General features: G+C 50.5%; 3 protein-coding genes across 5 annotated transcripts in view; 2 read left to right on the top strand and 1 right to left on the bottom strand.

Annotated features, from left to right (window-relative positions):
- The first annotated feature begins 498 nt into the window (after positions 1-498).
- On the top strand, positions 499-5,362 carry ALDH1B1 (aldehyde dehydrogenase 1 family member B1). Of its 2 annotated transcripts, XM_074330742.2 has the most exons (3): positions 548-656; positions 884-1,000; positions 2,799-5,362. In XM_074330742.2, the coding sequence occupies exon 3, from the start codon at positions 2,809-2,811 to the stop codon at positions 4,360-4,362; it is 1,554 nt and encodes a 517-aa protein (XP_074186843.2). In that variant the 5' UTR covers positions 548-656; positions 884-1,000; positions 2,799-2,808; the 3' UTR covers positions 4,363-5,362. The 2 variants fall into 2 exon arrangements, with proteins under 2 accessions (XP_019584729.3, XP_074186843.2); XM_019729170.3 differs by lacking the exon at positions 884-1,000 and having other exon boundaries at positions 499-656.
- Positions 5,363-9,855: 4,493 nt separating this feature from the next.
- IGFBPL1 (insulin like growth factor binding protein like 1) lies at positions 9,856-25,669 on the bottom strand. 2 transcript variants are annotated; one of them, XR_012495860.2, is made up of 6 exons: positions 25,222-25,669; positions 16,675-16,784; positions 15,810-15,926; positions 14,326-14,479; positions 13,785-13,893; positions 12,044-12,149 (listed from the first exon to the last, which is right to left on the bottom strand). XR_012495860.2 is itself a non-coding variant. In XM_074330744.2 (5 exons), the coding sequence occupies exons 1-4, from the start codon at positions 25,667-25,669 to the stop codon at positions 14,330-14,332; spliced, it is 825 nt and encodes a 274-aa protein (XP_074186845.2). In that variant the 3' UTR covers positions 9,856-12,149; positions 14,326-14,329. The 2 variants fall into 2 exon arrangements, 1 of the variants encoding a protein (XP_074186845.2); XM_074330744.2 differs by lacking the exon at positions 13,785-13,893 and having other exon boundaries at positions 9,856-12,149.
- The window catches only part of LOC109446085 (stimulated by retinoic acid gene 6 protein-like), a 46,297-nt gene continuing 44,555 nt past the window's right edge, over positions 25,518-27,259 (top strand). The window contains exon 1 of the mRNA XM_074330743.2: positions 25,518-25,656. The gene's annotated coding sequence lies outside the window, so the exon portion shown is untranslated. The remainder of the gene's footprint in view (positions 25,657-27,259) is intronic.

Genomic DNA, 27,259 nt, shown 5'->3' with positions numbered 1-27,259 from the left:
TTTTTCTCTTTATTTCTTCATCCTATTCTGTTTTCCAAGCTTTCTACAGTATGCATATATTCTTTTTGTCCTTAGGACAAAAAAATAGTATTTTAAAAATGCACAAATATAAACTCTTCTTAATGGAACTGGAATACAGCAGTGAAGGTGGAAGACAGTCAGAAATTAGTGAACCAAGAGAAAAAACAGAAGGGACGCCCAAAATAGGGTAAGGAGAGTCTCGTTCATGGATGGCAATTTAACAAGGTGCATGATGCGGGAGGAAGAAATGCAAAATATAACTAGGATCCAGTCTCCGACTGCTGTGTGACCTGAGAAACGCCTGCCCCCATCGAGGTCTTTGTTTCCGCTCCCAAACGAGCGCCTTGCGAGGGAGAGTGCTCTGGCGGAGGCCACGATGCCCTGGCGGTGCAGGGACAACGGGACAGGGGGAAAGGTGGGGCTCTGCCCCCGCCACTCCCCCCGCCCCCCCCCCCCCGCGGGAAACCCGGAACCGCTCCCTGGAGGGCGGAGCGGCCGCGGCCAATGATCTCAGCGCCCCACGCACAGGCGGAGCCTCTTTGGCCGCTGACCTCAGGACTGAGCGAGGCGAGAGGCTGGACTAGACTTTGGAGAGCGTGAATCTGCACTTGAGCGTGAGCCTGAGACTGACACAGGTAACGAGTGCCCTTCTCCCCTCAGACCCCTGGGGCAGGTCGCAGATCCTTCCGCGCGATGGAGGTTTCCTTCCTAGGCCTTGGCTTTCCCATCTGGGGGCCGGCCTTTCTGCCCAGCGTGCACTACAGGACCCTCTCCACGCTCCCCATCCCTCCTCCTGCACCAGGGTCCTGAGGTGGCGCCTGTTGGGCATCCAGGACGTAGAACGCCCTTCTCCTCCCCCCAGGCTTTCCCCGGTTAGCTGGACCTCAACGCTCCCGCCCACCCAGTCCACTCCGGCCAAGGGTCTCTGACTGTAGCCAAGAGGCCAGGACGCGCGCCCCTTCCCCACAGGAAGGGTGAGGTGGGTGCCACCTGGTCCTCAGTCAGCCAGAATGTCTGCTCCTTGGCACAGTGGGTACTAATACAGGGAACGGAAGAAATTGCCCATAGTCAGGAAGACACACAAAACTAGGGCTGTGGGACCCCCCGGCTAAGGCTCCCTCCTGTTCTTACTTGCTATGTGTCCTCAGTGAGCCCCCGAACCTCTCTGGTCCCCAGCCTTCTTCCAGAATGGGGGTCATCATCTGCTCTGATCAATCCAGGAGTTTCCGTGAGTTAACTGCGGAGAGCGCCTACAAACTGGAAAGCCTGGGGCACCAGTGAGCAGTGATCTTCTATATGCCAGTGGAGGTGCCAGGACAGACCCCATCCAGGCCCCTAGAATAGGACTCGCCTTAGCTGGGCATGAAGCATTTCCCAGCCTTGGTCTGTGACCACCCATCCTGCCCGATTAGCCCCTCCACTCCCACCCATGGATTGGTGACTCCTTATGCCCACCTCCCCGGGGATCCCTCCTTCCTCAAACCCAGGCCTATTGGACCCAAGAGTGCTTCTGTCCCAGCATGGGGCAGAACCCTGAGCAGAGGGGAACCTGAGTGCACCCCTGATAGGTCTGCTGGCTCAGCTTCCCCCCAAGAGAGAGCTTTCCTGGGCAGCATTGATTTTACGGAGTTGAGGACCTGGATGGGGTGCTTTTCTGGATGAGTTCTTTGCTCCCCTCCCTGCCCAGGGGCAGAAGGTGGGGAGATGGGGTGGGGTTGGGGAGGTAGGGCAGGTGCAATTCCCTTTTGCTGCTGGGTGTGGCAAGACTCAAGTGAGAGCAGAGGTGGAGGGATTGCCATCCTGGCTGGAGAGTGACTGCTTCAGTGCAACTAGGAACTTTCTACACCATTTAGATTTCATTAAATACATTTCATATACTGTTTAAATTTTACAATTGCTGTTTTAATCAAGTCTACACTGTTTTCAGAGTTGTAGGCAACAATAAATAGGCCCTTGTTTTCCCAGCTGCTACACTCCTGGGAGGCTGAGACCTGTGCCTGGGAGGCTGGGCTAGGCTGGTTTCTGAGTGTACTGCCAGCTCTGATGTCCTGGGTGGAGTGTGCCAGGCTTTTATATGCTTGACCCCATTCAGCATCACTTCATGAGGCATTTCACATGTGAGGAAACTGAGGCACAGAGGTGCAGTGAAGCAAGGCCCTGTCTAAGAGAACAACTCTGTCTCTGAGTTCCTCTGTTTCCTACTCCCTTCTTAGGTCAATTAAAAAGCCTTTGTGAAAATTTTAATGTTTCCTGAGTATATCATTTAATAACTATCTACTAAGCAGCTGCTCTGTAGCAAGCATGATTCCAGGCAGCAGGGACATAGCAATGAACAAAGCTGGAAAAACAAATTCCTGCCTTCATGGAGCTGATGTTTTATGGGGAGGGGGAGTAGGAGGCAGACAATAAACATATAAGTGGGTAAATATACTATTTGGTATGTCAGATGAGGAAAAATAAAGCATAGTACGGGGGATAGAGGGTGCTGGAAGTGAAGAAAGTTGCAGCTTTATAAAGTGTGGTCAGGGAAGGCCTTGCTGAGGTGGTGACATTTGAGTAAAGACCCGGAAGAGGTGAGGGAATGAGCCAGCGGACAGATGGGACATGGTGGAGTTGGACCAGAGAGTTCTTCAGGGTCTTTGTACACCTTACAATCCATGTTTGTTCCAAGGATACCCCTTTATGCTAGAATCTTGGGACATCTGAGCTGGTGCGCCTTTGGGGACCAGTTGGTCCCCTCTCACCTGCTCCCCCTGGTTCCTCCTGTCCCTCTCCAGAGTAGTAAGCATGCTGTGCTTCCTGGTGCCCTGGCTTCGCTGCCTCCGTGGCAGGACCGCCCCGTACTCGTCGGCAGCAGCTCTCCCGAGCCCTGTCCAGAACCCAGACATCCGCTACAACCAGCTGTTCATCAACAATGAGTGGCAAGATGCGGCCAGCAAGAAGACCTTCCCGACAGTCAACCCTACCACAGGAGAGGTCATTGGCCACGTGGCTGAAGGAGACTGGGCTGATGTGGACCGGGCGGTGAAAGCAGCCCGCGAGGCCTTCCGCCTGGGGTCTCCATGGCGCCGCATGGATGCCTCCGAGCGGGGCCGGCTGCTCAACCGCCTTGCCGACCTGGTGGAGCGGGATCGCGTCTACTTGGCCTCCCTGGAGACCTTGGATAACGGGAAGCCTTTCCAGGAGTCTTATGTCTTGGACCTGGATGAGGTCATTAAGGTGTACCGGTATTTTGCTGGTTGGGCTGACAAGTGGCATGGCAAGACCATCCCCATGGATGGTGAGCATTTTTGCTTCACCCGGCATGAGCCTGTTGGTGTCTGTGGCCAGATAATCCCATGGAATTTCCCCTTGGTCATGCAGGGCTGGAAGCTCGCCCCGGCGCTGGCCACTGGCAATACTGTGGTCATGAAGGTCGCCGAGCAGACCCCTCTTTCTGCCCTGTACTTGGCCTCCCTCATCAAGGAGGCGGGCTTTCCCCCCGGCGTGGTGAACATCATCACAGGTTATGGCCCAACAGCAGGGGCAGCCGTCGCCCACCACATGGATATCGACAAAGTGGCCTTCACTGGCTCCACCGAGGTGGGCCACCTGATCCAGAAGGCAGCCGGCGAGTCCAACCTCAAGAGAGTGACCCTGGAGCTGGGCGGGAAGAGCCCGAGTATTGTGTTGGCTGACGCTGACATGGGCCACGCCGTGGAGCAGTGCCACGAAGCCCTGTTCTTCAACATGGGCCAGTGCTGCTGTGCAGGGTCCCGGACCTTCGTAGAAGAATCCATCTATGACGAGTTTCTCGAGAGAACTGTGGAGAAAGCGAAGCAGAGGAAAGTGGGGAACCCCTTTCAGCTGGACACCCAGCAGGGGCCCCAGGTGGACAAGGAGCAATTTGAACGAATCCTGGGCTATATCCAGCTTGGCCAGAAGGAGGGGGCAAAACTCCTGTGCGGTGGGGAGCGTTTCGGGGATCGTGGTTTCTTTATCAAGCCTACAGTCTTTGGTGGTGTGCAGGACAACATGAGGATCGCCAAGGAGGAGATCTTTGGACCTGTGCAGCCCCTGTTCAAGTTCAAGAAGATCGAGGAGGTGATCGAGAGGGCCAACAACACCAGGTACGGCTTGGCTGCTGCTGTGTTCACCCAGGACCTGGACAAGGCCATGTACTTCACACAGGCTCTCCAGGCGGGGACAGTGTGGGTAAATACCTACAACATCGTCACCTGCCACACGCCATTTGGAGGGTTTAAAGAGTCTGGCAATGGGAGGGAGCTGGGGGAGGATGGGCTTAAGGCCTACACGGAAGTGAAGACAGTCACCATCAAGGTTCCACAGAAGAACTCCTAAGCATGGCCGCCATGAGACCCGACTCCAGGCCAGCGTGTCCACTACTACCTACCAGTAGGCGCCGAACGTGTTTTAGTGCCTTTATTTGTTCCAAGTGAACTCTTAGAACCTCAACTAAGGAAACGATGAAAACCAGAGCTTCTCTAAAGCAAGGGTGCGGGGCAGGGCTCAGTCCTCTCCCTCTGCGCCCCAGCCCTAAGCCCCTCGGAGGCCCTGAGTAACTTCCATGAAAACTTAGGAAGACAGATTAAAAACCACTGATCTGGACTTTTAGTTCTTCCTGCTGATCCAAGGACTTCCCCATGGATTAACCTGCTGACTTAGTGGATGAACTCACCTCAAACATGGGTGTTTCGATGGATGCCAAATCTTGGCCCCGTTCTTGATTGGCTGAACCTGAAAGACAAGGGTGCTTTTCGTTTTCTAAGTAGCCAACAGTTGTTTTGCTACTGATTTTCTTTAATTTTAGGGAAGGAATGGCAAAGAATGCATGTATGTAACCATTCCCTTAAAATAAGCTCAAAACAACTCACATGTCCATCCACTACTGACTGAATAAACAGAATGTTTCCATGGAGTATTCCTTGTACTATTCAGCCATGAAAAGAAGGAATAAAGTACTGACACATGCTACCAAAAGGGAAGATCCTTGAAAACATGCTAAATGAAAGAAGACAGACGTTCAAGGCCACATATTGTATGAGCCCATTTATATGAAATATCCGGAATAGGCAAATCCATAGAGACAGGTAGATTAGCGCTTGCCGGGGCTTGGGGAAGGACTAGGAAGTAACTGCTAATGCGTATGGGATTATTATTTTTTTTTGGTGGGGGAGGTTTTGAAATACTCTGGAATTAGATAGTGGTGATGGTTGCACAACTTTGTGAATACTCCTGTACTAAAAAGCATTGTATTGCATACTTTGAAAGGGTGAATTTTGATATGTAAATTGATTTCTATTGAAAATTAAAATAAACACACATCTTGTTTGCAAATCAATTTTGTATCAATATCCTCTTGCTGCTGAATGTTTTACAGGGTCTTGGGGATGGAAGAGATCCAGTTAGTCATCTGGTCAACCCCCAGCCAGGTGCAAAAGTCCCCTCCACAATATTTCTAGTTTTCTTTTTGTTTTCCCCTGTCTGGGTGACAACGTGCAACTTTCAGACCTACAGAGAAAACTCTGGTTCCTCCTGCCTGGAGTAAGTGCATGTCAGATGTCATTTCAAGGCTTCCACTGGCATTGTCCCCCAAACTCTACGAAAATACACCACCGCTCAAGCCAATCTCAGCATCAGGGGTTTCAGAGGTTCAAACCTGAGAGTTCACTATGCTTATTGTTAGTCTTGAGTCTGCAATGGATGGGAGTAACTCCAATCCAGCAGGACACGACACAGAAACAGAATGCCAATCCCCTCTCCTCCTGTTCCACCTTTCTATCACCTTGCTCATAAATTACACTTTTAGGTCCACTCGGTCTTGTGAATGCACACCCCAGGCATCTCATTAGCATCCTGTTATCTCACCTAGGCATCGAGATGATTTTATTCAGTGTCTGACCTTGGAGTTGGCCTGAAACTGCTTCCAGAGGATTCAGGTTCTGTTTAGTCCCCTCATCTCCCCTTCCCAGGACCTCCTTTCTATGCCATTTGTCTAAGGCTGGGGTGACCCTGACTGTCCCCCAAAGTGCAGCTTTCATCTACGCTTGGAGACTGTTGGCACTTTGCACAGTAGTGAAAGTTCTAATGAAATGGGGAAACGGGAGTGAGTAGGTGGGTGAATGGGTGGGGGTCTCTAATGACTGTTAAGCGACATCTCAGTGTTTGAACAGATCCATTCCTCATTTGCTTCTCCATTCTTCTAAACCAGGAGAAACTTGGTACCGGGTGTCCCAGTATGGGGTGGGACTGGGAAAGGGCAATCTTCTAGGTCTCTTATTTCCATTCCTGAAATTCTGAGCCTAAAGAGGCAGACAGGTCCGATTCCTAGTGAGCTCTGCCCCTGTTGCCCCGCTGCACTCATGACATTACGCTGGATGCAGGGCCCTGTGAGCAGGGAGGTGGAGCTGGGCGTCAGTTAGTGCAGACACTGCTTGCAGGCCTTTACTCGGTCATAGGGAGTGCATTTCGGGGGCACCCACCCATTCAACAAACTTACATCAAGCTCTACTCTGCCAGGCGCTGTCTATGCCAGGTGCCTTTACATGCCACTGAAGCGTCACACAATCCTATAAAGGAGGCAGTGGGGTTGCCCTTTTGTTTCACATGAAGTGGAAGCTGAGAGATTTAGCAATGTCGCTCATTTGGACCCAGTACACAACAAGCCAGACGGGGCAAACTGAGAGTACATCTAACCCAACCTCAATGCCTGATGAGCCCTAATACTCAGCTTCCTTGCTGGATCCAGCAGGGCTGCTGCTCCGTTACACAGTCACAATGCTTCCCTTGATCAGATCTCAGATACCAGGCCATTCAAGAGCTTTGGTTTGGGTTGATTCTACTCTGGGTGTAAGACTGACCTCTGGTGGGCACCTGGTTAATTAATTTGCTCAGATCATTTATTGGTTTTTTGTTTGTTTGTTTGTTTTTAGAGGCTAAGTAAGGTTCTGGCTCTAGGCAGGTTGTAGGGACAGAGAATTGAAGGAGGTACTCCCTGCCCTGTAGGAGCTCATAGTCTGGTGGGGAGGCAACTACAGAACAGGGGAAAAGTGCTCTAATAAGTGGAAGTGCAGAGGACAAGAGATCACAGAGAGTATTAAGCACCCACAATGTTGATAAGGCCCCCACAATAGTTATTATCTCATGTAATGCTTCTAATGACCCTCAGGCACTTATTATAATTTCACACCTGATAAATAAACATAGTGGCCCAGAGATGTTCAGCTAGGAAGTGGAGCGAGGACGCAAAGTCAGGGCTTCTGACTATACTCCGCCCGGCTCAGCCGAAGGGAAAGGCCAGGCGGGAGGAACATGGGATCCTACTGGATGAGAAGGAGGTAACCAGGTAGAGATGCAGGAGGAATGTTCCTGGGAGCGGCAAGGGCATGGAGTTTGTGGAAACGCATGGAGGATGCCAGGAATGGTGTGAGGAAGAGAGAGGAAGGGAGGCAAGGCCTGGGAGGAGGCAGGGACAGGCTGTACACCTGGCGGGAAAGTCGACATGTTATCTAGCCATGGGAAGCCATGAGGGTTTTCAAAGGAAAGTGAGTGACAGGGTCATCTTTGGGTTTCAAAGCTGGTCTCTGCTCTAGTGCGCAGGATCAGTCAAGGAGTCAAGCTTGAGCCGGAGGCCACTCAGGACACTGCTGCCCAGGCCAGGGATGCTGCCCTGACCAGCTGTGAGGATGGGTGGAAGATACTGGGAGCCAGGAGGTGACTCCATGTTCCTGGCTGGGGTCACCAAGCGGGTGGTGGTGCCAGCACTGTGAAAGGGAACCTAGCTGGAGGAGCAGGTTTGCGGGCAAGGTGGTGAGTTTATTCATGTATTCAATAGGTTTTAATCGAGTGCAGACTGAGAGAAGCCTGGCACACAGTAGGTGCTCTGCAGATGTATGTGGTGGGTGAATTTATGAATGGAGATGAGAGGCTTCTGTCCCCACCCCCCCACCCCTACTTCCTAGTGATAACAATTTGTACTCCTCCCTCCACAGCCAGCCACACCCTAGTACCACAGGGGAGGTTTAGGCTTGAGGAAGAGACAGCCATAGCGAGAGGAGACACAGGTAACTCTGCCTGCTCGTACCACACACTTCTCAGTCCCTGGATGCAGTCAAAGCTGAACTCAGAGGCAGAGCTGACCGAGTGGACTTCACACTCCAGGAAGGAGAAGTCAGCCCCACTGAGCCTAGTGAGGGCAAGTACCCGGATCCAGCTCTGCCCTGGGCGATGGGCTTCCATGCTGAGTTCACTACTCAGCTGCAGACACCAGGGCACTTTAGTTTCCCTTAATTAACGAAAGTACCACATACTAACCATTCTCTGATTTAATGTTCAAGAGGCCCCGGTGAAGGCTGGGAGCGAGGAAATTCATTAGAGGGACTGTTCACTGTCGATTGATTTGCTCATTCTTATTAATTTTTCCTGCATCACGCATCCCTGGGGGAGATGAGGGGAGGACAATGTCTTTTTAAAGACATAGGATTAAAGTACCATAAAACCTGAAGGAAAAAAAAATCCATTTTGACTAAAACTCAGGCTTTTTTAATTTAAGGTGGGAAGTGGGTACATTTGGGATTGAACTCGCTTTTGAATTCTTCCTTGAACCCAGTTAGTTGTAACTCAGTTGACAACAGAAGACCGAGATGCGGGCTGCCAACTGCTTACAGCAGCAAGTCCAACCCCCCACTTGCCACTACAGATCCCAGCAGCCACCACTGGTCACCCCTCATAAACTACACTGCCCTTCTCCACCCCTGCTCCTTTCACATGCTATTTCCCTAGCCAGGAATCCCCCATTCCCACTCCAATCCCCAGCTCATATGCCTCCTCTTCTCCTCTTCCAGGAAGTCTTCCATGATCTTCCCTGATCTTCCCCCAGCTCCAATCACAAAGCAGACACCTGGTGCTGCCTGGCAGGTGTGGGGACAGAGCCAGGAGTGCAGTTTCCAGGCTCTTGGCCTCACATGGAAAGGTGCTCACTTGGGTAGTAAATGACCATCAACTGTGATTGGATGGCCATCAGCTGTGGCTAGTTGGCCGTCAGCTGTAACCAGTGAGCCATTGGCCACTAATATAACTGCTGTGGCTATGCTAACAGAAAATGAGGGCTAGCAAGAAGATGGAGGCTGAGCTCGCAAGCGCGGATTGCAGTTAGCACGGCGGATCGCAGCTAGCAAGTGGGGTTGGTTGGTTGGCAGAGAAGTGGACGGCAGGTTGCAGATCATATGGCTCCTGCTCCTTGTGTCTCCAACCCAGCCACCAGTGAGACTATATCTATGACTCCCCTATCTATGGCTCCGTGGGTGTTCCTTTTTGGCCTCACCATGTCCTGCGTTCTTGTGTGGGGAGCAGGACCAGAGACCCCACATGACACCCTGCATGACACAGGACTGCAGTCTCATCCCACTTCTCCCTACTGACTCTCAGGTAAGAGTGGGTCCAAGTCCTACCCACCTTCACATTGCCAGCGTCTGTACCCTTCTGGCCTCTGGAGAATGCTACTCCATGAGCATGTGGGAGATGACAGAGGGCATATCTAAGTGAGTGAATTAAATACTAGAATGCTTATACAGTGGGAGACCCAAGTTCAGGGAGAGCTAGAAGGATCAGGCCAGGAGTAGACAATTAGGGCTAGTGAAAAATTGCAAACAAGGTGACCAGGTGGGGCTATGACCACAGCCCAGGTGTGAGAGGTAAGGAGGATTCGGATTGAAGGAGCTGCTATGAACAAGCAAAAGAAACAAAAAGGCAAGAGGCATAAGGGATGGTGGAGAAGTAGCAATGGGACCTGGACCGCCTACAGCAGCACGACAAGGACAAAGAGACCACAAAGACTGTCCTTACAAAACATTTATTTTCAGGGTACAGGGGTCAGGTGACACCATCACATCTATGAAAACAGGGTAGGAAACACAGGCTTGGGGGACCCTGTTTCCAATGGTAACGGCCACAGCACACGCCCGCTAAGCCTCCGCAGAAGTCTTGGGGCTCTCACCACTGAAAAGCCATTAGGTTGGAACAATCGTGTTTTTGGTTTTGGTGAAAATTTCAGACAGTGTAACATTTATTATTAGTACTTTTTCACACAGTTATGATGCTTCCCCAGCCTCATGCAGTCTTGATGCTCAGCTCTGTCACCACAGGTCTCCGTCTACCCTGCTCTCTGGGTCTGCAGATCCAGCTGTCCAATTTTGATCGGGCAAATTTGAGCGGATTCAACTGATATTGCTAAATGTGCTTATTAGCAGATGCATGAGCCTTCTCGAGGCCTCAGCATCCCTCTTCCTCCTGACACAGTTTCACCAAGTGTCTTATCAACCATCAAATCACAGAGGAATTAACTGCAGACCTTGGATACAGAAACCATCGTGGGGAGGCTGGGAGAGGGGTAGGAGTGCTGAAGACAGAGGGGATGTGGGCAGGTCCCCTGGCAGCCCCGACCTCCAACAGCTCCCAGTTTGATCAGTTTCGATTCTAACTTCATCCAAAGAAGGGGTTCCAATGTTTTAAAGTTTGAAAACCGCCCATCTAGTTTCATTCCCTTCTTATTCAAATGAGGAAACCAAGGCCCAGAAATTGAAGGGTACTTGCACAGAGTCACACAGCAAGCCCGGGAGGAATTCCCAGATGGACCTCATGTTTCTGGATTCCCAGGCCCGTCTCCTGCGGTGTAGTATGTCAGGGTGATGCCAACCCGGTACTTAAGAGCTGAGCCAGCCAGCCTTAAAGACAGAAAATGCAATTCCAAAAAGGACCCCAAAATGTCATGCCCACCGTGGGCAGCACGAGGATGAGCTTTAGAAGTTGTGATGGGCCTGGATAGGAACCCGGGACCTGTGGATTGGCAGCCTCTTCCTTACACAGTTATGAGATGATCCTGAGAAGTGGCACACGCTGTGGAAAAGGTGCCAAGGAAGGCCAGGCGCCCTGAGTTCTGGTCCTTCCCAGAGGCCTTCAGACCTTGGGCAAGTGCTGTGCTTTCGGAGCCTGGTTTCTTCCCCTGTAAAGGGGGAGGGATATTAGTCCACACCCTGCCTGCTGTCCTGGAGTTGGGAGGTGACCACAGGGGGAAAAGTACTTCATGAACTTTACGGGCTATCGACATGTGAGATCCCAATTCTGACTTTAAAAAAATGTTAATCATCTAGGGGATTTTTTTTTTTTAGCCCAGATATTAAATATTCTCCTCCTTTCTTCATTAAGAAAAGAAAAAAGAAAGAGAGCCTTATTCCTGGGTAAGGTCAAAACTTCTCTAAGTAAAACATATTCTACTGCACTCTCATTCCACAGCCTAGAGAGCACATCTGACCCCATTTTTACAATTTAATGTCCAGAAGTCAGGTCTCCACTGGCCATCCAGTTAGAGAATGCTGGGCTTGTTAACAAGTGGATATCTTGGTTCCCAAATGCCCAGCCAAAGGGCCCGAGTCTGGTGAAGTGTCCCATCTGGGACTAGATCTCTTTAAAATGGGAAAACAGCAGGAATATATAGCCAGTTGTCCATACCCTATTATAAAGCAATGGCATTTATTTTTGAAGGAAGACCATTTTAAAAAGAATGTTAAGACCACACTTCCCGTAGTTTTTCAATAGGGCCATCTTACTCTAGGATGGCAGGGCTCGAAGGGACTGGGTAACATCTGGTCCAAATGCCACAGTCACAGGTGAAGAGACCAAGGTCCAGAGAAGAAAGCGACCTGTCCAGGTCACACAGCAAGTTACAGGTCAAGCAGAGGACAGAGGAAACACCCTCCTTCCTCCTACAACACAAAGTCACAAAGATCCACTAATCAGCTGCACACAAATGAGGTAGAGTCACAGCTGACACAGGCCTCATTCAGCCCTTTATAAGCACAAACATACCACAAAGTCATCTTCCCAGGGAGGGAGTAGTTAAAAAAAAAATTCTCACAGAGCAATTCATTTCAAAGGTATAAAAAAGCTACATGCAGCCTGTTTCCCCAGTGTTTTCCCTGCTAAAAACTACATCTGCATATGAAGCTAGTTTGTGTCTAATTTTTAAGAACATACAAAAAGGGTCATCTACAAACAGCTTTCCCAGCTCTTCACAAAGCCAAACAATCCATGACTTAAGTTTCCATCATCCTGTGATCAATGTTTCTAAGACCCTAGAAAAAAAGAGGGAAAAGAATTAGCGAAGATAAGCCTGCTCTGTCATAGTCAACTGTGTGTTAAATGGAGGGAGGGGTAAATGGTCCTTAACTTTAAATCTCTCCTAGCAAGGAGTAGTGCGGGTGGGGAGTAGAGGGGCCCTGTTGGGGCCTGAGAAGTACATGCATGACCAATAGGTGGACATTTCAGGGAGGCAGATTCCAGCTTAATTTGAGGAAGAACCTCCAAATGCTAGAAAATCCAAAGATGGTTGTCTTGTGGTAGTGAGCTCTGTATCTCTGGAGGTATGTAAGCAAGAGCTAGCCAATAGTGCATGCTGTAGAGGAAACTCAAGAACGGGGCCATGGTGATGGTCTTAATTCTATGGTTCTCTGTGGCTCCCTTTTGAAAATTCATCTATAATAGACTGTATTCATAGACTGGTGTCATTTCTGTTTTTAAAAAATATATACATATTTATACTTAAAAATTGTATATATATTTAAAACATGAAACATACACATGTACATATATATGTACATACATATATACATACAAGTGTACAAGTATAAATACATATATATATATATATATATAAAAGTCCTAATATTTGACTTTTATTATATATTTATAACAATACATATATACATAAAAAACAAAAAGTCAAGTATCAGGAGGCAACTTTAAGAGTCATCACCTAACTGAATTTCTATTTGACGGTTTTTGTTTTTTTTAAGTTTATTGGGGTGACAATTGTTAGGAAAATTACATAGATTTCAGGTGTACAATTCTGTATTACATCATCTATAAATCTGTTTGATGGTTTTATACCTTATATTTTCCTCCCTGTTTCTAGGAACTCTAACTACTTGCATCCACCCATCCTTCAACCCTATAGGAAACATCCATGAAGTCTTCCTTTATTTCCCCAACTCTAAGCTGCTTCTCTTGCCTCAGACTCACACACCCTCTATATTTCCTTAATGCTGCATTCTTTGTAGTTTAATGATGTTCACTTTTTGGTTTCTGTGCATCCCCTACAGACCTGATGTAAGGCCTTGTACACAGTGGTGGCTAAATATGGAATAACGTGGATTACAATACCACAGCAGAATCTTTCTGCTTTTCATAAACTATCCAACTTGTTTCTCATTTTACCTGCTCTATCAAAAACCTGTCAATAGGCCTTGGTGATGGTGTCTGTTTGCGACTGTTCCTGCCTCCGATCCTGTAAGTGGGTCATACCCTCCTGCCCTTGGCTTCTCGTGAGCAGAGCAGACTTCTGCCCACCCCACTAATGCCAGGTGTGACTTGCTGTGGCTAATGGACATACAGCGCATCTGAGCAGAAACTTTAAATGAGATTGTGTGCTTGGTTTGGCCTCCTGCTGGTCCCCTTTGCCCTAAGAGTGGACATATTCCACACTGGGGCTGCTCCTCCAGCTGGCTCTCCATATGAGAAGACACATGGAGCGGAATCGCAGCCAACCTGCAGCCATGACATAGAATGTGAGCAAGAGATACGTGTTGGTAGCCATGAACCAGCGAGGTTTGGAGATTGTTCAAGCAGCAAAAGATGGCTAATGAAGGGATTCATTTCCGAAGTTCACAGCCCACCTGTTGGTGGGGGACAGCTGCAACCCCAGCTCTCACCTGGGGTTGAGAGGGATACCTGGCCCAGGGAGACGCAGATGCTCTGCAGATGTGCTGCTAAGCGGCCACAGTGTTGAGGACAGGCAGGCACGACCTGGACGTGGCAGAGCTGCCAAAAAGGAAGAACCCGGACACAGACAAATGACGCTCACATTATGGCCTCTGTGGGCACGTTTTCACAGGGGTGCTGCGACAATGACAATGTCTGTTCTCTCGGTGCCCTCTCTAGGGGGACCCAGAGGAAATAATCTGTTCAGCCTCAGACACAGAAGGAAACAACTGGTGCTTTTCACCTTATGGACACCCATAATGTTCCCAGCTCCTGTCACTTGCTAGGTGGGAAGCCCAGAGGGATGTGTGTATAGAACATACCAGAGATTCTATCTGCTAATGGTAATGTGTTCCTACTCTTGTTTCGCATTCCTTTGGTTTCCTCAATTTATGTATTTTTCTTCTTTTTTATTACACATCCTATAAGCCATCTCCATTTCTTATGACACCGGTATCTAAATTCTGAAAATGAATTAGAAAGTGCACTTACTCCGTCACATGCTGTCATCTGGAGCTGGGAAGTAGGGGGCTTTGTATGCATTCAGGTCGCTAACTGTCACCGTGCCGTGCGACTGGGCCTCCCCAGCCGTGTTGGTCGAATGGCACTGGTACACTCCCTCATCTTCCTTTTTCAGAGGATTGATCTAGAAATAAAACAGGCAAGTTTATACAGTTCTATGTGGCACAGCAAAACCACTTCCTTATTTAGTCTTAATGATACGTCTGAACACTTATTCCTTTTCAAAATACCCTAGGGCTCACTTTATTTCTCTTCTTGCCTTGGCTGCCAAGGAAAAAATGAAATTTCCTTCTCAGGAGCCTCTCTATCGTGGCTCTCATTTTAATGTTGCCTCTGCGTTCCTGCCTTTGCCTGTGAACGACCTGGCCCGCTTATTGAACGTGACAGGTATAAATTAGAAGGAAAATACTACAAGTTGAAAGAACAAAAAGCTATTGCCCAAGGAATGGGTCTCAAGTGCTGCGGATGGAGGCAGCCTTCACAAATTAATACCAGAGATAACCTTTTCCTCCACGTTCTCGTAATAAAGTGGGGCGACGTTAGGGTCACGGGGCCCGTGGCCACTGTCCAGTCCAAAGCCCTCTTTTTCCAGTCGTGGACACTGAGATTCGGAGAGGCAGACTGACTGTTCAACACTCTCATCGCCCCTTTGCTCCTTCATGTACATGGCATTCCCTCATCTTAGCGGAACTGCTGACGTGGCACAGAAGAGCCATGAAAGGGCGCGAATGTGCCATCTGCCCTCATCAGCCACGTGGTCGTGGCCAGCATGTTAGTTTCCTATGGCTACTGTAACAAATCATCACATACTTAATGGCTATAAACACTGTAAATTGATTACCTACAGTTCCGGAGGTCCAAATGGGTCTCAGTGGGCTAGAACCAGGGAGTCGGCAGGGCTGCCTTCTTTCTAGTGGCCCGAGGGGAAAGTCCATTCCTTGCCTTTCCCCGTCTATTGGCTGCCTGTGTTCCCTGGCTCGTGGCCCCCTTCCTCCTTCTTCAAAGCCAGCAAGGGCGGGTCATGTGTTTCTCACACTACGTCTCTCTGGCGTGCTCTCTCCTGCCTCCCTCTTCCACATTTACAGGACTCTTAAGTAACACTGGGCCCACCCAGATAATCCAGGGTCACTTCCTTATTCAAATCAGCTGATTAGCAGCCCTAATTCCATCTGAAAGTTGAATCCCCTCTTGCCATGTCACGTTAGCATATTCATAGGTTGCGGGGATTAGGACATGGGCGACTTTGCAGGGCCATAGTTCTGTCTGTCACTGAAGACCACTTACGCTCACCGGAATTACACTACCTGTCCTGCTTTCCTCACATGTCTTGTAAGGTCCAGTGAGAAGTGGTTAAGAACAGCTTTGAAACATGTAACCTGTCGTAGAAATATAAAGGGTGCTCTATCAGGGGCAGTCAGTAATAGCCTGTAATCCCAAACAGATGAGATACTCACCAAAATCCAGGCTGTGGCCTCGTGGGCAGAAGGGCCCCCTCGCACCTGCACAGCTATGTTGACGTGGTCCCCAGGCAGGTCCTCTAGCACCTGGGTGCCCTCAGGAGACTGTGTGACCTATAGAGAACAGGAAAGCCAGGAGTGGTCTAGCCAGAGTTTCTGGGTACAGACCGCCCCCCAGACTTCCTTGCTGTCTTCATCTTCCCACTGACTCGAAGGCTGAAACCCCAGTGCCTCTTATTCCTACTCAAATGTCAGTCACTTTTAAAACCCAAACTTGTGTACAGACAGCACAGACAGCCCGATGGGCAGCAAAGGCGTGGACACCACCGCTGTCTCGCACAAGCAGTTCAGAATCGCATGGCCCTTCTCAGGGTGTGGAGACAAAGAGGCAGCATATGCCTTGACCCCTGCTAGTCTCTCAAAAAGTCATCTGCAGGAAGACGTAGCTTTGGAATCGGATTGGGTCACCTGCCACCAGCCAAGTCTTTCTAAAACTTAGATGCAGGGAAGTAGGCTCTAACTTCACTCCTGCTGATCGAGGCTAGATAAACAGCAGAACTTCTTGGAAAGCCAAGTGGCCAAGGGAGCAAATGGCACAGCAAGGATGACAACTCCCCTTTTTTAGGGTAAAGGTCTTGAAGCATAAAAGAAGGCAGACAGGTGTGGCATATAAGATGTCCTTTTAAAATCCCGAATCCACATATAAAGACATACACACGAACATGCTTAAAAGAAAAAAAATTTTTTCTCTGTCTCCCTCTCTCTGTCTCTCTGTCTCTGTCTCTCTCTCTGTCTCTCTCTCTCTCTCACACACACACACTCACACACACACACACACACAGGAGTTCCTGGATATAAATACCTTCCTCCATGTGATGGCCGGGGGAGGCAGAGCCCTCACCTCACAGGACAGGTACACCTGGGCCCCAGTGACGTTGTGAACACTCCGGGGTGGGATGACGACCACAGGAGCTGGAAGATGATGAGGGAACACAGCCTTTACCCTGCCAGGTCCCAAGCACCCCACTTCTAGAATCCCCTGCTTGCAGACCGCCTGGTGGGACAGTCTAATGTGAGGGGCGCCATGGCGGATGAAAGCTCTCCACACCGAGAAAACAAACCCTCAAGCAAGGAATCATGGACGAGAGCTCGCCTTAGACCTGGAAGGATGCCTACATGTTTCCTCTGCTGCCTTTGTTCTCCCAACAGGACAACAGGGATGCAGAAAGGAAAGGCGACTTCCCAAAGTTACCCAGCATGTCAGTGGCAGAGCTCCTGTCTCGTCACACTTTCTCCCAGGGCCCCAGCTGCCATCTGCTTTCAGCTCAACTACACGACAGGGCGTCGGGAGCGGCTGGTGTCACTTCACCAACGGCTGAGTCCTCGAACAGATGGGCTTTTCTCCTTCCATTAGAAGGGTGAAGGGCGTTTCAGAGAATAATGCCTTGTAGGACAGCTGCAGCCACCCTGGAGCTGAGACCCCATTCGGTCCATTCAAGGCTGCCATTTGCATATCACAGACTCACAGACTCTACATTTGCACCCACCCCCTTCCCCATCCCCAGGGCAAAGCTGCAGACCTGGAAGCCATATAGAGACTGGAATCAGGCATTGTGGATCTAGGCTGCCAGAACGTTACAGAAAGGAGAGGGCAGGTGTGAGCTCTCTGGGTGGGACGAGAGAGCAGACAGGCATCTGAGTTAGAAACTCTTAGCTGATACTCCACACTCTGCCCTCCTCCCTGCCTGGCATCTGCTCTGCTCAATCGAGTCCATTGGCCTTGGCCTTCAGCCCTCCATCTGACCCTCAGTGTACCTGCCTCCACGTGGAAGCACCCCCGGTTAGAGCAATGTGTCCTAATCCAGGACCAAGGGGTCTGCACCGCTTTGACCTGCTGAATCACAGCCTGCCTTGCAGGCCAGGCGCTTCCCTCTGGTTTCACCTGCACAAGTAGGCAAGCTTGGTCCACCCTTGCATCTGTTCCCAGGGTGTCTTGAGCAAGGTGAAATGTGGAAGCCTGGTGAGGACAATGCTCTCTGCTTGGTTTTGCTTGTCTGTAAATTGCAGAGAATACCCTGTGCTTTACAGGGCTGTTGAGCTGATGGTACCATGTGATGAGTGTGGAAGCGACGGTTTAAGTTAACACGACATGCAAGTGGGGGTCAGGAGCAGGTCTGCTAAACAGATGACTGGATGAAGAAACACATGACAAAAGAGCAGATACATTCATTCTCCGGCCATCCAACAGCAGGGTCTCTGGACTCCTGGGGCTTCGCCTGGTGACTCAAGGACAGCCCTGCAGGCCAGCATTGGAGGGGAAAAGGAGAAGAGAGGGAGACAGAGGCTGGAGGAAAAGGGGAGAGGAATAGGAGTGAAAGGACACAGAAATGAAACTGGTCTGGCCCCTTCAGGCTGGGAAGCAGACCCTGTCAAGCTGGTACAAAAAATATCTCTGGGAAATTGTTTTAGAGCCACAGAGACTCTGGAAGGGCCCAACTCCCCACGAGCCTGTGCCGAAGCATCTGTAATGTGCTCATCTAGCCCCCCACTTGCATGCCTCCAGTGACAGAGAGCTCACCACCTATGGACCCAGGCCCTTCCATCCTTTGGAGGGCTCTACGGGTAAGAAAGCTTGTCCTCACCTGGAGCTAAAACCTGCCTCCCAGTAACTCCTTCCTGTTTATCCCAGGATTGCCCTCTGGAGACCTACAGCCCCATGTGCCCAAAGGCCTCCTGTGAGTTGAATTACAGACACTGTCCTCCTTCCTCCCAGGCTGCTTTCTTCCCCCTCAGCCTGGTCAGCCCACTCCTTCACTTGTGCCTATCTGACGCCCTACCCACATCCCTGAAGACAGCGAAAGTCCCTCCAATGAATGAACCAAGGTCCTAGGCTTCTAACACGGCCTGTGTTCCCCAGCCCCCTGCCTGGCTGTCACAAAGAACCACAACACCCCTGCTCTCGGCAGGAGACCCATCTGCAACCGAGGACAAAGAGAGTGTGATTTATTCACACCCTCCTGCCAGTGCTGTCTCCCCTGGAGTCCAAACCAGTCCTCCAATGGCTCAGCTCACCGTGGGAACAATCAGAACCCCGTCTTATTCCAAAGCCCTCAACGGATTCCAAAGGGACACTCAATCAACGTGTTTTACTTTCACTCATGTAAAGTCATAAATTTTAAATGAGATTTCATCAATCCCTTTCAGGCCTAAATGAATAAGCCAGTAAATCACATTTCATCTTTCTCTCTCTTTGCATTTCCCTCTCCCTCTCTTTCAATAACCACAATTAAGGGAGACGGGCTTGGAAAATACTGTCTTTGCCACTGATTTCATGGCAGAAAATATCATTTCTTTTACAAAAGAGCCCCCGGCTTTCGATGACAAAGTGACATTCAAATTTTTAAATTTACATACAGTACGTCACTTTCTGGTGTACAGTTCTAAGTTTTTACAAATGCATACAGTCGTATAACCAGTGCCATAACCGAGATACAGAACAGTTCCGTTATCTTGAAAAATTTCCTCATGCGTCTCTTTGTCCTAGTAATCAGTTTTTAATTTTAACATGTCCGATTTTAAATTGAAAACATTTTTATCCATAATAGCTCTTTACAATTAGTCCTCACCGTAATAGTAATAATGGTCATAATCCCGCGGCTAACACTGAGTTCGCGGTGTGCTGGGCACTCTTATTAACTAAGGCATTTGCTCTTGCAGCAATCTCACTAGCTGCCAGCTGGGGAAGCTAGCCAGGGTCAGCCAGCCTGAAACGGTGGGTTGTGAGCCCAGGAGTCTGGCTCCGAACTGTCCCCCATTTTACCCTCTCCTTACATGACATCCCACGTATAGCACTGCTCTTTCATCCTTACAAATGAGAAAACCAAGGCTCAGAAAGGTGAGGTGCCTGGAGGAGCAGGGGCGAACCCAGGCACCCCGAGTCCCTTAACTTCACACTGATTTTTAAAATGAAACGTTTGTTATTCTGTATGGATTCCATTCCAGGAATAGAGAGAATTCTTTAGGGATTGTGTTGGGGGTCCCCTAGACAACCCCTATGTTCAATGATTTGCTAGAAGGACCACAGGCCTCATCAGAGTTTTACTCACAGCTAAGGTTCATTACAGCAAAAGGAGACAAAGCACATGAGCAAAGGGAACAGGCTCAGGGGGCACAGACTGCAGAAACCAGGCGGATGCTTCCAAGAGCGGAGTCACACAGGACTCACTTAATTCCCCAGCAACAAATTGTGACAACATGTGCAAAATGCCGTCGACCAGGGAAACTCACTAGAGACTCAGTGCCTGATAGTTTTTATCGGGGGCTGGTCACCCAGGTGTCCTCTGCCTACTGTATACCAACATTCCCGACTCCCAGAAGGAAAGGTGTGCAGCACCCTTTGTATAGTTTAGGTACACTGAGCCACCGTTATTAGTTCTGGGCATGGGAACCCTCCCGAAATCCAAGTTTCCAGACACTAGCCAAGGGCTAACGTTGCTAGCAGGCCTAAGGATACATTACTATGTCAACTCTTTTCTGTCCAGCCATCACCCCGAGGGAACAGCTCTTGTGAAGAAACCATTAAACGGGGGATGAGTCCTTAGCACTAGCAGGCCATTCCCAGTCCCACTGTCCCCAAGGGCTCACGCAAGTGTGGCACTGGGGTACTCAACATCGTGACTACCACAGGCAGGAGGAACCCGGCTTCAAATCCTGTCTCTGCCACATCCCAGTGCTGTGACTTGGCCTCAGTTTCTTCTTCTTTAAAATGGGCATGGGAGTCCATTCTCCCTCCCCTTCCCTCCAATTGGCTGTTGTGAGGAACAGTTACAAGACCCCTTGTAAACTAAAAAGGCTTCCATGAAGGGAGCCGAGGACACGGCAGGTTGTGCTACCTGAGGATAGTCTCCTGGAAGATGCCTGGCCTGCTTGAGACCTGCTATCGGCCTCTGGTGAGCGAGCCTCTCAGGGGCCCGACTCAGAGGCTCCAGAGGCCATGGCTCACAGCCCATCCTCAGGTGGCCTGGGGCCTCTCGCCTGACTGTTGCCAGAGCTGCCACACCCCTGGAGAGCTAGGGCTTTCCTTTCTACCTGCCTTTGACAAGAGTCATGTGGCTTTCGGGAGGGAGGATGGTGCCTGGTCAGCCCAAGCTGTGAATGTGCCAGCTTTGTCTCGCTAGCCCTTCCTTGCTCCATACTTCTTTCCTTCTACTTGTGCCAGCAGTAGCCCTGGAAATGCTGGGACAGCACATACCCACCCATCAGGCCACAGACAATAGTCACCCAGGTGTGCCCCAACAAAGGCAGCACTGTGGGTGGGCAAAATGGCCCCAAGGGAAACCCAAATGTCCAGGGGTCCGGTCACCAACCATAGGGGCTTGGACAATTTGCTAACTGTTTCCTCCTTATCTGCAAATGAAGATGATGAGTTTGGCCCACAGCCTCCAGGGTGAAGGGAGAAAACGGATGTGACTGTGTTATTAACCATGGGGGTCTGTACAAATGAAAGGGATCGATAGTATTATTATAGTGTGTGCTGGTCTGTCCCCCTGCCCCGTAAGCTAAGTATGTCCTTGACGGCTGGAATGAACGATCTACCCAAATGCCGCTGAGATTTCTTTAAAGCTAATGGTGCCAGGAAAAGAAAGCATATCAAAAGTCATCCCCCAGGACCCCAACTGCCTGTAGGACAAAGCGCACCACCAAAGAGTTTCACGATCAACGCACTAACAGCCCTGATAATTTATGCTAATAGTCAGGTTACAATGTGGAATGAGAAACAGCTTAATCCTGCTCCCCCGCAGCCTGCACCTCAAACCCCTCCCTCGGTGTGAAAGGCTTTTGAGCACAAGGCCCCCCCTTCTTTGTCCCTCTCACAAAGTGGCATTTGCTGCCTCTCCTGGTTACACACGCCTTGCAAAGACAGATTTCCAAGTGGAGCTGGAATGTCAACTGAGGTGAATTTTCTAAGATTCAGGATCTCAAGAGCGCACTGAAGCTTCAGGGGCTCAGTGTCCTCGTGGGCCCTGGCAAGGGACCCTGTTCCTATCTGATTCAAAACATGACATCCACCTGCTGTCTGCAGGATCCCACTCCCTCCCAATGTTAGCAAATGGTCAGGGTGCACATGTACAACAGGCTCTTAAAATAATGAGAGCAAAGCAGTAACAACCACAACGCCATGCCACCTTACAGTTGAGAAACGCAACCGATAACTTAGTACTGAATGAAGCTTCCGCCCTCAGCCTGGCACTCAAGGCTTTCAGTGACCCTGCCATAAACTACTGGGAGCCTCACCTCCTCCCCAACCATCCACTGGGTAGCAGCCCAGCACTCTATTCACAGGAGACACAGGACCTTCTACCTCCATGCTTTGGTTCATGCTGTGCCTCCCCACCCCCCTTCTCAGTGCAGGAATTCTCCACCTATCCTTCTAGGCTCCTCTCACATGCTTCCCCTTCAGTGAGCTACCTCTGTTCCTCTCAGGAGCCATCACCCAGTGCTACACAGAGGAACCAGCAACAAGCCTTGGGGGGGGGGGGAACAGCGTGGATCCAGACGGAGAAACCCTTAAGAGCAGTCAATTTGCAGCACCTTCCTAATCGGTTGCCAGAGGGCCCCATCTGAAAAGAACAAGGAAAACCCAGGCTGGAGCCCCACTTCAGCCAGGAACCAGCTCTCTGGCTCCAGGGAATTCCCTTCTGCTGCCTCAGTTTTCCCTTCTATTCCATGGGAATGAGACTTGGCCAGGGTAGTTGTAAAAATTGAATGAGAAGATAGAATGCGAATGCGATTTCCAACAGTAAAGAATTTCCTATTTGGGAACACAGTGGGTCTTCAATAAGTGTGTGTTGATCAGAGGATTACTCTCATTATTAGGCATTTTGGGGCATTTCAGAGCATTTGGGGAAGGTAAGCATTTAAGCCTGAAAACTGTTTCCAAATGCCCCGCAGAGGCATGTGTAAGAACACCTCCCACACTGCGCAGAACCTAATATGTATTTACAGAAGCCTCATTCTGTTAAAAGTCAGGAGCTTGAATATTGAAGGAGTTGGTGAGGAGTGGAGATGGGGTGGGTTTATTACTGTATTGAAGCAGAACAGCTGCTGCTCTGACACAGTCTGCTTCCCGTCAACCAGGATCCCCAGGGGCATTGTTAAAAAGTGCTCCTGCTGTGTCCTCTGAATAGGGGATGGCTTGAGGGCAGCACAGAGTGAAGTCCCATCTTTGCCTTCACTAGCTACAAAAGATCCCTCCCCTGCACCCACCCTCCACACCTTCAGGCTTCACCAGGACAAGGCAGGGGCCACACAAACATTTCAGGTCAAAAAGTGATGGGCAAATAGTGCCAGGTCTGTGACAGATGACACAATCTCCAGTGGGGAAGAAGAGGTACATTCTGGGGAGGCTTGAGGCCTGTCACTAATGAGATCATTAAAAGGAGCTTCTGAATTGCTTCCATTTGGTCCCGTGAACATCTTTATGCCTGGGGCCTGCGCCTGAGGGGGGCCTCAGATCCCATAGATCAGAGTGGAGGGGCTGTCACATTTACTTGTCATTTGGTAATTTTCAATGAATTAGGGGTATGGGGTTTCCATCTGCCATCTGGCCTCACTCTGGTAACCATGGCAACCACCACCTGCCTGACTTAACACTATCCTATCCTGAAAGAGCATGGAATAGGGTGTCAGGGACCTGGGAGCAGGTTCGGCTTTACTGGTCACCCTGGCTGAGTCCCCTGCCCACCTCCTTCCTCTCAGCCTCAGTTTCCTCCCCATAATAACAGATTCGGTCTAAATATCTTCACGACATCTCTGTCTTAGGAACAGAACGCCACTCCAGGGAGAAATCATCTGAGATCACCCACACTGGTTAGAATCTGGGAACCTGGTCAGCATATGTTTCCTGCACGTGGAGTGAAAGTGTTACCTGTCTGGAGACAAAGAGAACTGCCGGTGAATTAACTGCTGAGGAAAGCAGATTGTAAAAAACTAGTGACAGGAACTAGAAGAAGGAAGGAGACAGAACTGTTGAAATGTGACAGGGCAGAAACAAAGGTTCAAAGTGGAAGGGACCTCAACAGTGGCAGCACATGGGCTGACACGGCTCAGAGAGGGGCAGGCATAAGCCCCAATTTGCTCAGGGAGAGAGCAGCACCGGAAGCACCAGCCTCCATGTGAGTCCCAATCAGGAAGAGCCAAGGGTGACTTTCCTGTGCTCCCAGCTGCCTCAGCCCCCTCAACAGGCCACGCGTGGTTTTCACGTTTCCAGGACGGGAGCCTTCCTGCCCCAGCTCCAACAGTCCATTGGGTCTCCTGGACTTGCATCTACCTGGAATACTTGCGGGGAAATAACACTAGAAACTTTCCAATACCTGTTAAGGCCTATCCCCACCCGCAAGGTTTCCTTGTTGGAGCTGAAGCCACTACAAACTGACTTAGGCGTTTAGGTCTAGGCTTGGTCTCCAGGCATGGGCCAGAACCCCAAGAGGGGCTCTTTGGGACTCCCCAACCACCAGCTCACTCAACCTAGACTCTCCACTGCCCCTCTAGCAGCATAGACAGGGGCAGTTCTCCAACATCTGAGGGGCCAGTAGGCATCGCTATACTAATGTTTTGGTTTATTATTGTTTAATTTTTAAAAATTACATGTAGAGGGTGGGCAGCAATGACACCCATAGAGGACTTTACTGTGACATTAATGAAGCTTAAGTTTCTAGGTCCCCAGCAATGATTAATTTTCCATTCCTTTAAAGTGGGACCCTCCAAACTATATAAGCCTTAGCCCCACAAAACCCGGTCTGCCCCGATGGCACCATAATCTTTTTAGAGCCTAGGTCTCCAAGGGTCTTACCTTAGTAGGAGGTAAGTAGGAGCTCCCTCAGGACCCCCTTGCAGGGCCCCAGCCCTGGTGCTTGCCAAGTGACTAATGGGTCCTGCCACGTGGAGCTCCTCCTCCGCCGCCAGCATCTTCACCTTCCATCCCTCTCCATTCAAACAACCCATCCCCCAGCCAGGTCCGGTACTGGACCCCCGGAGACTTGAACTCAGTGGGACATCTCCCCTAAACTCCCAGTTTCGTGGAGGCAAACATGTCAGGCCTGCGATAACTGCATCAGCAAACACTTAAGTCCCAAAAGGAACAGGAGGCTCACCAAATTCCGACCAGCTCGGTGGTTGGTGTCTCTATGAGCTTGGTAAGGGATGATGCAGGAGGTGGGTTTCTGCCCCAGGCAGTCTCCTTGAGCACCCTGCCAGGTAAGAAAAACTGCACCCAAAGGGAAAACTGGGGCCCAGTCAGCGCGGTCCATCGCGGTGCAGGGGAGATACTTCGCCCCACACCCCAGAAAGTCGGGTCCCTCTTTTTCCACCCTCCCAACCTTCTCCACTGTGCGTCGGAAGCCAAACTCACCAAATTCGCAGGGGCCGTCGCGCGCCTTGTGCAGGTGGCCGGGGTGCGCGCGGGGCGCGTGCCGGGCGCGCAGGCGCAGCGCGCAGACGCTGGGGTAGGAGCGGCCGTCGGAGCCGCAGACTGCGCCGCGCTGCGCGCACACGCATAGCCCGGTGCCCTCGGGCGCCGCCCCTGCGGAGCGGCTCGCGCACACCAGCCCGGGGCCACAGCGCGCGCCAGCCTGCCCCCCGCAACTCGCGCCCTCCGCGCCCAAGCAGCGCACGCAGCAGCCGCACTCGTCGCGTGCTGGAATTCCCGGCTCGGGGCAGCGCACAGACGCTGGACAGCGCTCTGGCCGGCACGGACCGCACTCGGGGCGCCGGCCTCCCGCGCCCAGGAACCCGAGGCCCGGGGCTAGCGGCGGCAGCAGCAGAAACAGTAGCGGGATGAGCAGGGGTAAGCGTGGCATGGTCTGCTTCGGGACGGCGGTGGCGCCTCTGCTTCGCGTTCCGCTTAGAGCGCGCGGCGCCACCACCCCGCCCGCCCCGCGGCCGCTGATTGGCCGGGCTTGCACCGCGGGGCGCCCGCAGACGGCTGCCGAGCCGGGGAGGAGCGCGGCTGGCTGGTCTCCCGGCCGCCCCGGCCGAGCTGGAGCGATGTCCCAAGAGCCGCTTTCCAACACCCAAGGACTCCTGGGGAAACTGAGAAGCAGTCGGGGCGGGAACTTGCCCAAGGTCGCTACTGTAGAACCAGTATTATATGTACGGTCTCCAGATCCAAGACTGGCTCCAAATATTATGCCCCTTAATCCTCTGAAAAGGATGAGCCATATTATTTTGCATTTAGTAGTTTTCAAAGTTTTATTTTAAAAAAGGAATATATAATTTAATTTTCAGAGCTTACAAATGGATGTAACGATGAAAAGAGGGTTTCCCTTCCACCCTGTGTCCCAATGCCCCAACCCAGCCTCAAGAGGGCACTCGTTATCAAGTTCTTGGTATATCCAGGAATTCTGTGTCTTTCTATAAAGCATGTGTGATCGTGTAGATCCTCTCTTCAAATGCGCGCGCGCACACACACACACACACACACACAGAGTAGCATGCATTCATTGTACATTACACTTCCCATAGTTTCCTCACCTCTTATCTCTGAAATTGGGTTGCTTGTACAATCAAGGGAGCATTATTTATAATAATTGGCTTTCCCCCCATTAATGCTACATAAAGTCGTGGTGCATCTCATGGTCAGGAGTGACTTGGGGTTGTAGTGAATTATGGTAATATATTTTAGATTGGCCTCAGACTTTTAAACTTTCCACAGTGTTTAATTGCACAAACTGCAGTGTTTTAACTAGTTTTTGGTCTTTTTGTTACTATAAATAATGCTCTGTTAGATGCCGTGGTGCACCAGTGTCAGCATATCTATGACTTAGTGGGGAGTGTGTGTTGGAAAGACACAGTGGAACAGGCTCTTGCAGTCATGTATTTGTGCGGTCCCCATGCCTGCCCAGAGCCAGGCTCTGTTGGCCCTGTCCTGGCAAGGGACGCAGACAAGAAACCCAAGGGAGCCCTGATTGCTGGAGTTTGATGTGTGGCCAAGTGAGGACAATGGATGGAGGGAGGGACTTCCTGGCCAGACTTTATGGGTGGCTTTTCCTGCCTTCACCCTCAGCCCTCATTTGTCCCTGTTGTTTGTTTTCCTTCCTTCTTTCTTTCCCTCCTTCCTTCCTTCCTTCCTTCCTTCCTTCCTTCCTTCCTTCCTTCCTTCCTCCCTTCCTCCCTTCCTCCCTTCCTCCCTTCCTCCCTTCCTCCCTTCCTCCCTTCCTCCCTTCCTCCCTCCCTCCTTCCCTCCTTCCCTCCCTCCCTCCCTTCCTTTTTCTGAACTCCTAGAGATGAAGAAAGCCTTTTGGAGTCTGGGAAGACTCGTTACAGCATTCTTGGGTGCCATTTTGCTTTTCAAGCCCAGGTCCTTCCCAGTTTGCAATCTTTCAGGGGATGTCCTTATCAAAATGAGCCCCAGCTGTGGCCAGTTTACGTGGTGGTCAGAGCTTGGCTGC

The sequence above is a fragment of the Rhinolophus sinicus genome, chromosome 16 (genome assembly GCF_057876585.1).
Source record: "Rhinolophus sinicus isolate RSI-liver-muscle chromosome 16, RSI-T2T, whole genome shotgun sequence".
NCBI classification, from domain to species: domain Eukaryota; kingdom Metazoa; phylum Chordata; class Mammalia; order Chiroptera; family Rhinolophidae; genus Rhinolophus; species Rhinolophus sinicus.
Note: the sequence above shows the minus strand (reverse complement) of the source record. Positions and strands in the feature narration are given on the sequence as shown.

Bases quoted from the DNA above. Each gene is read 5' to 3' on its own strand.
- ALDH1B1 (XM_019729170.3), top strand. From the start codon at position 2,809: ATGCTGTGCTTCCTGGTGCCCTGGCTTCGCTGCCTCCGTGGCAGGACC.
- IGFBPL1 (XM_074330744.2), bottom strand. From the start codon at position 25,669: ATGCCACGCTTACCCCTGCTCATCCCGCTACTGTTTCTGCTGCTGCCG. The intron at 16,785-25,221 runs GTGAGTTTGGCT...ATCATCTTCCAG, and splicing joins CGACGGCCCCTGCGAATTTG to CTCCTGTGGTCGTCATCCCA. The intron at 14,480-15,809 runs GTGAGTATCTCA...TTTTATTTCTAG, and splicing joins AGGCCACAGCCTGGATTTTG to ATCAATCCTCTGAAAAAGGA.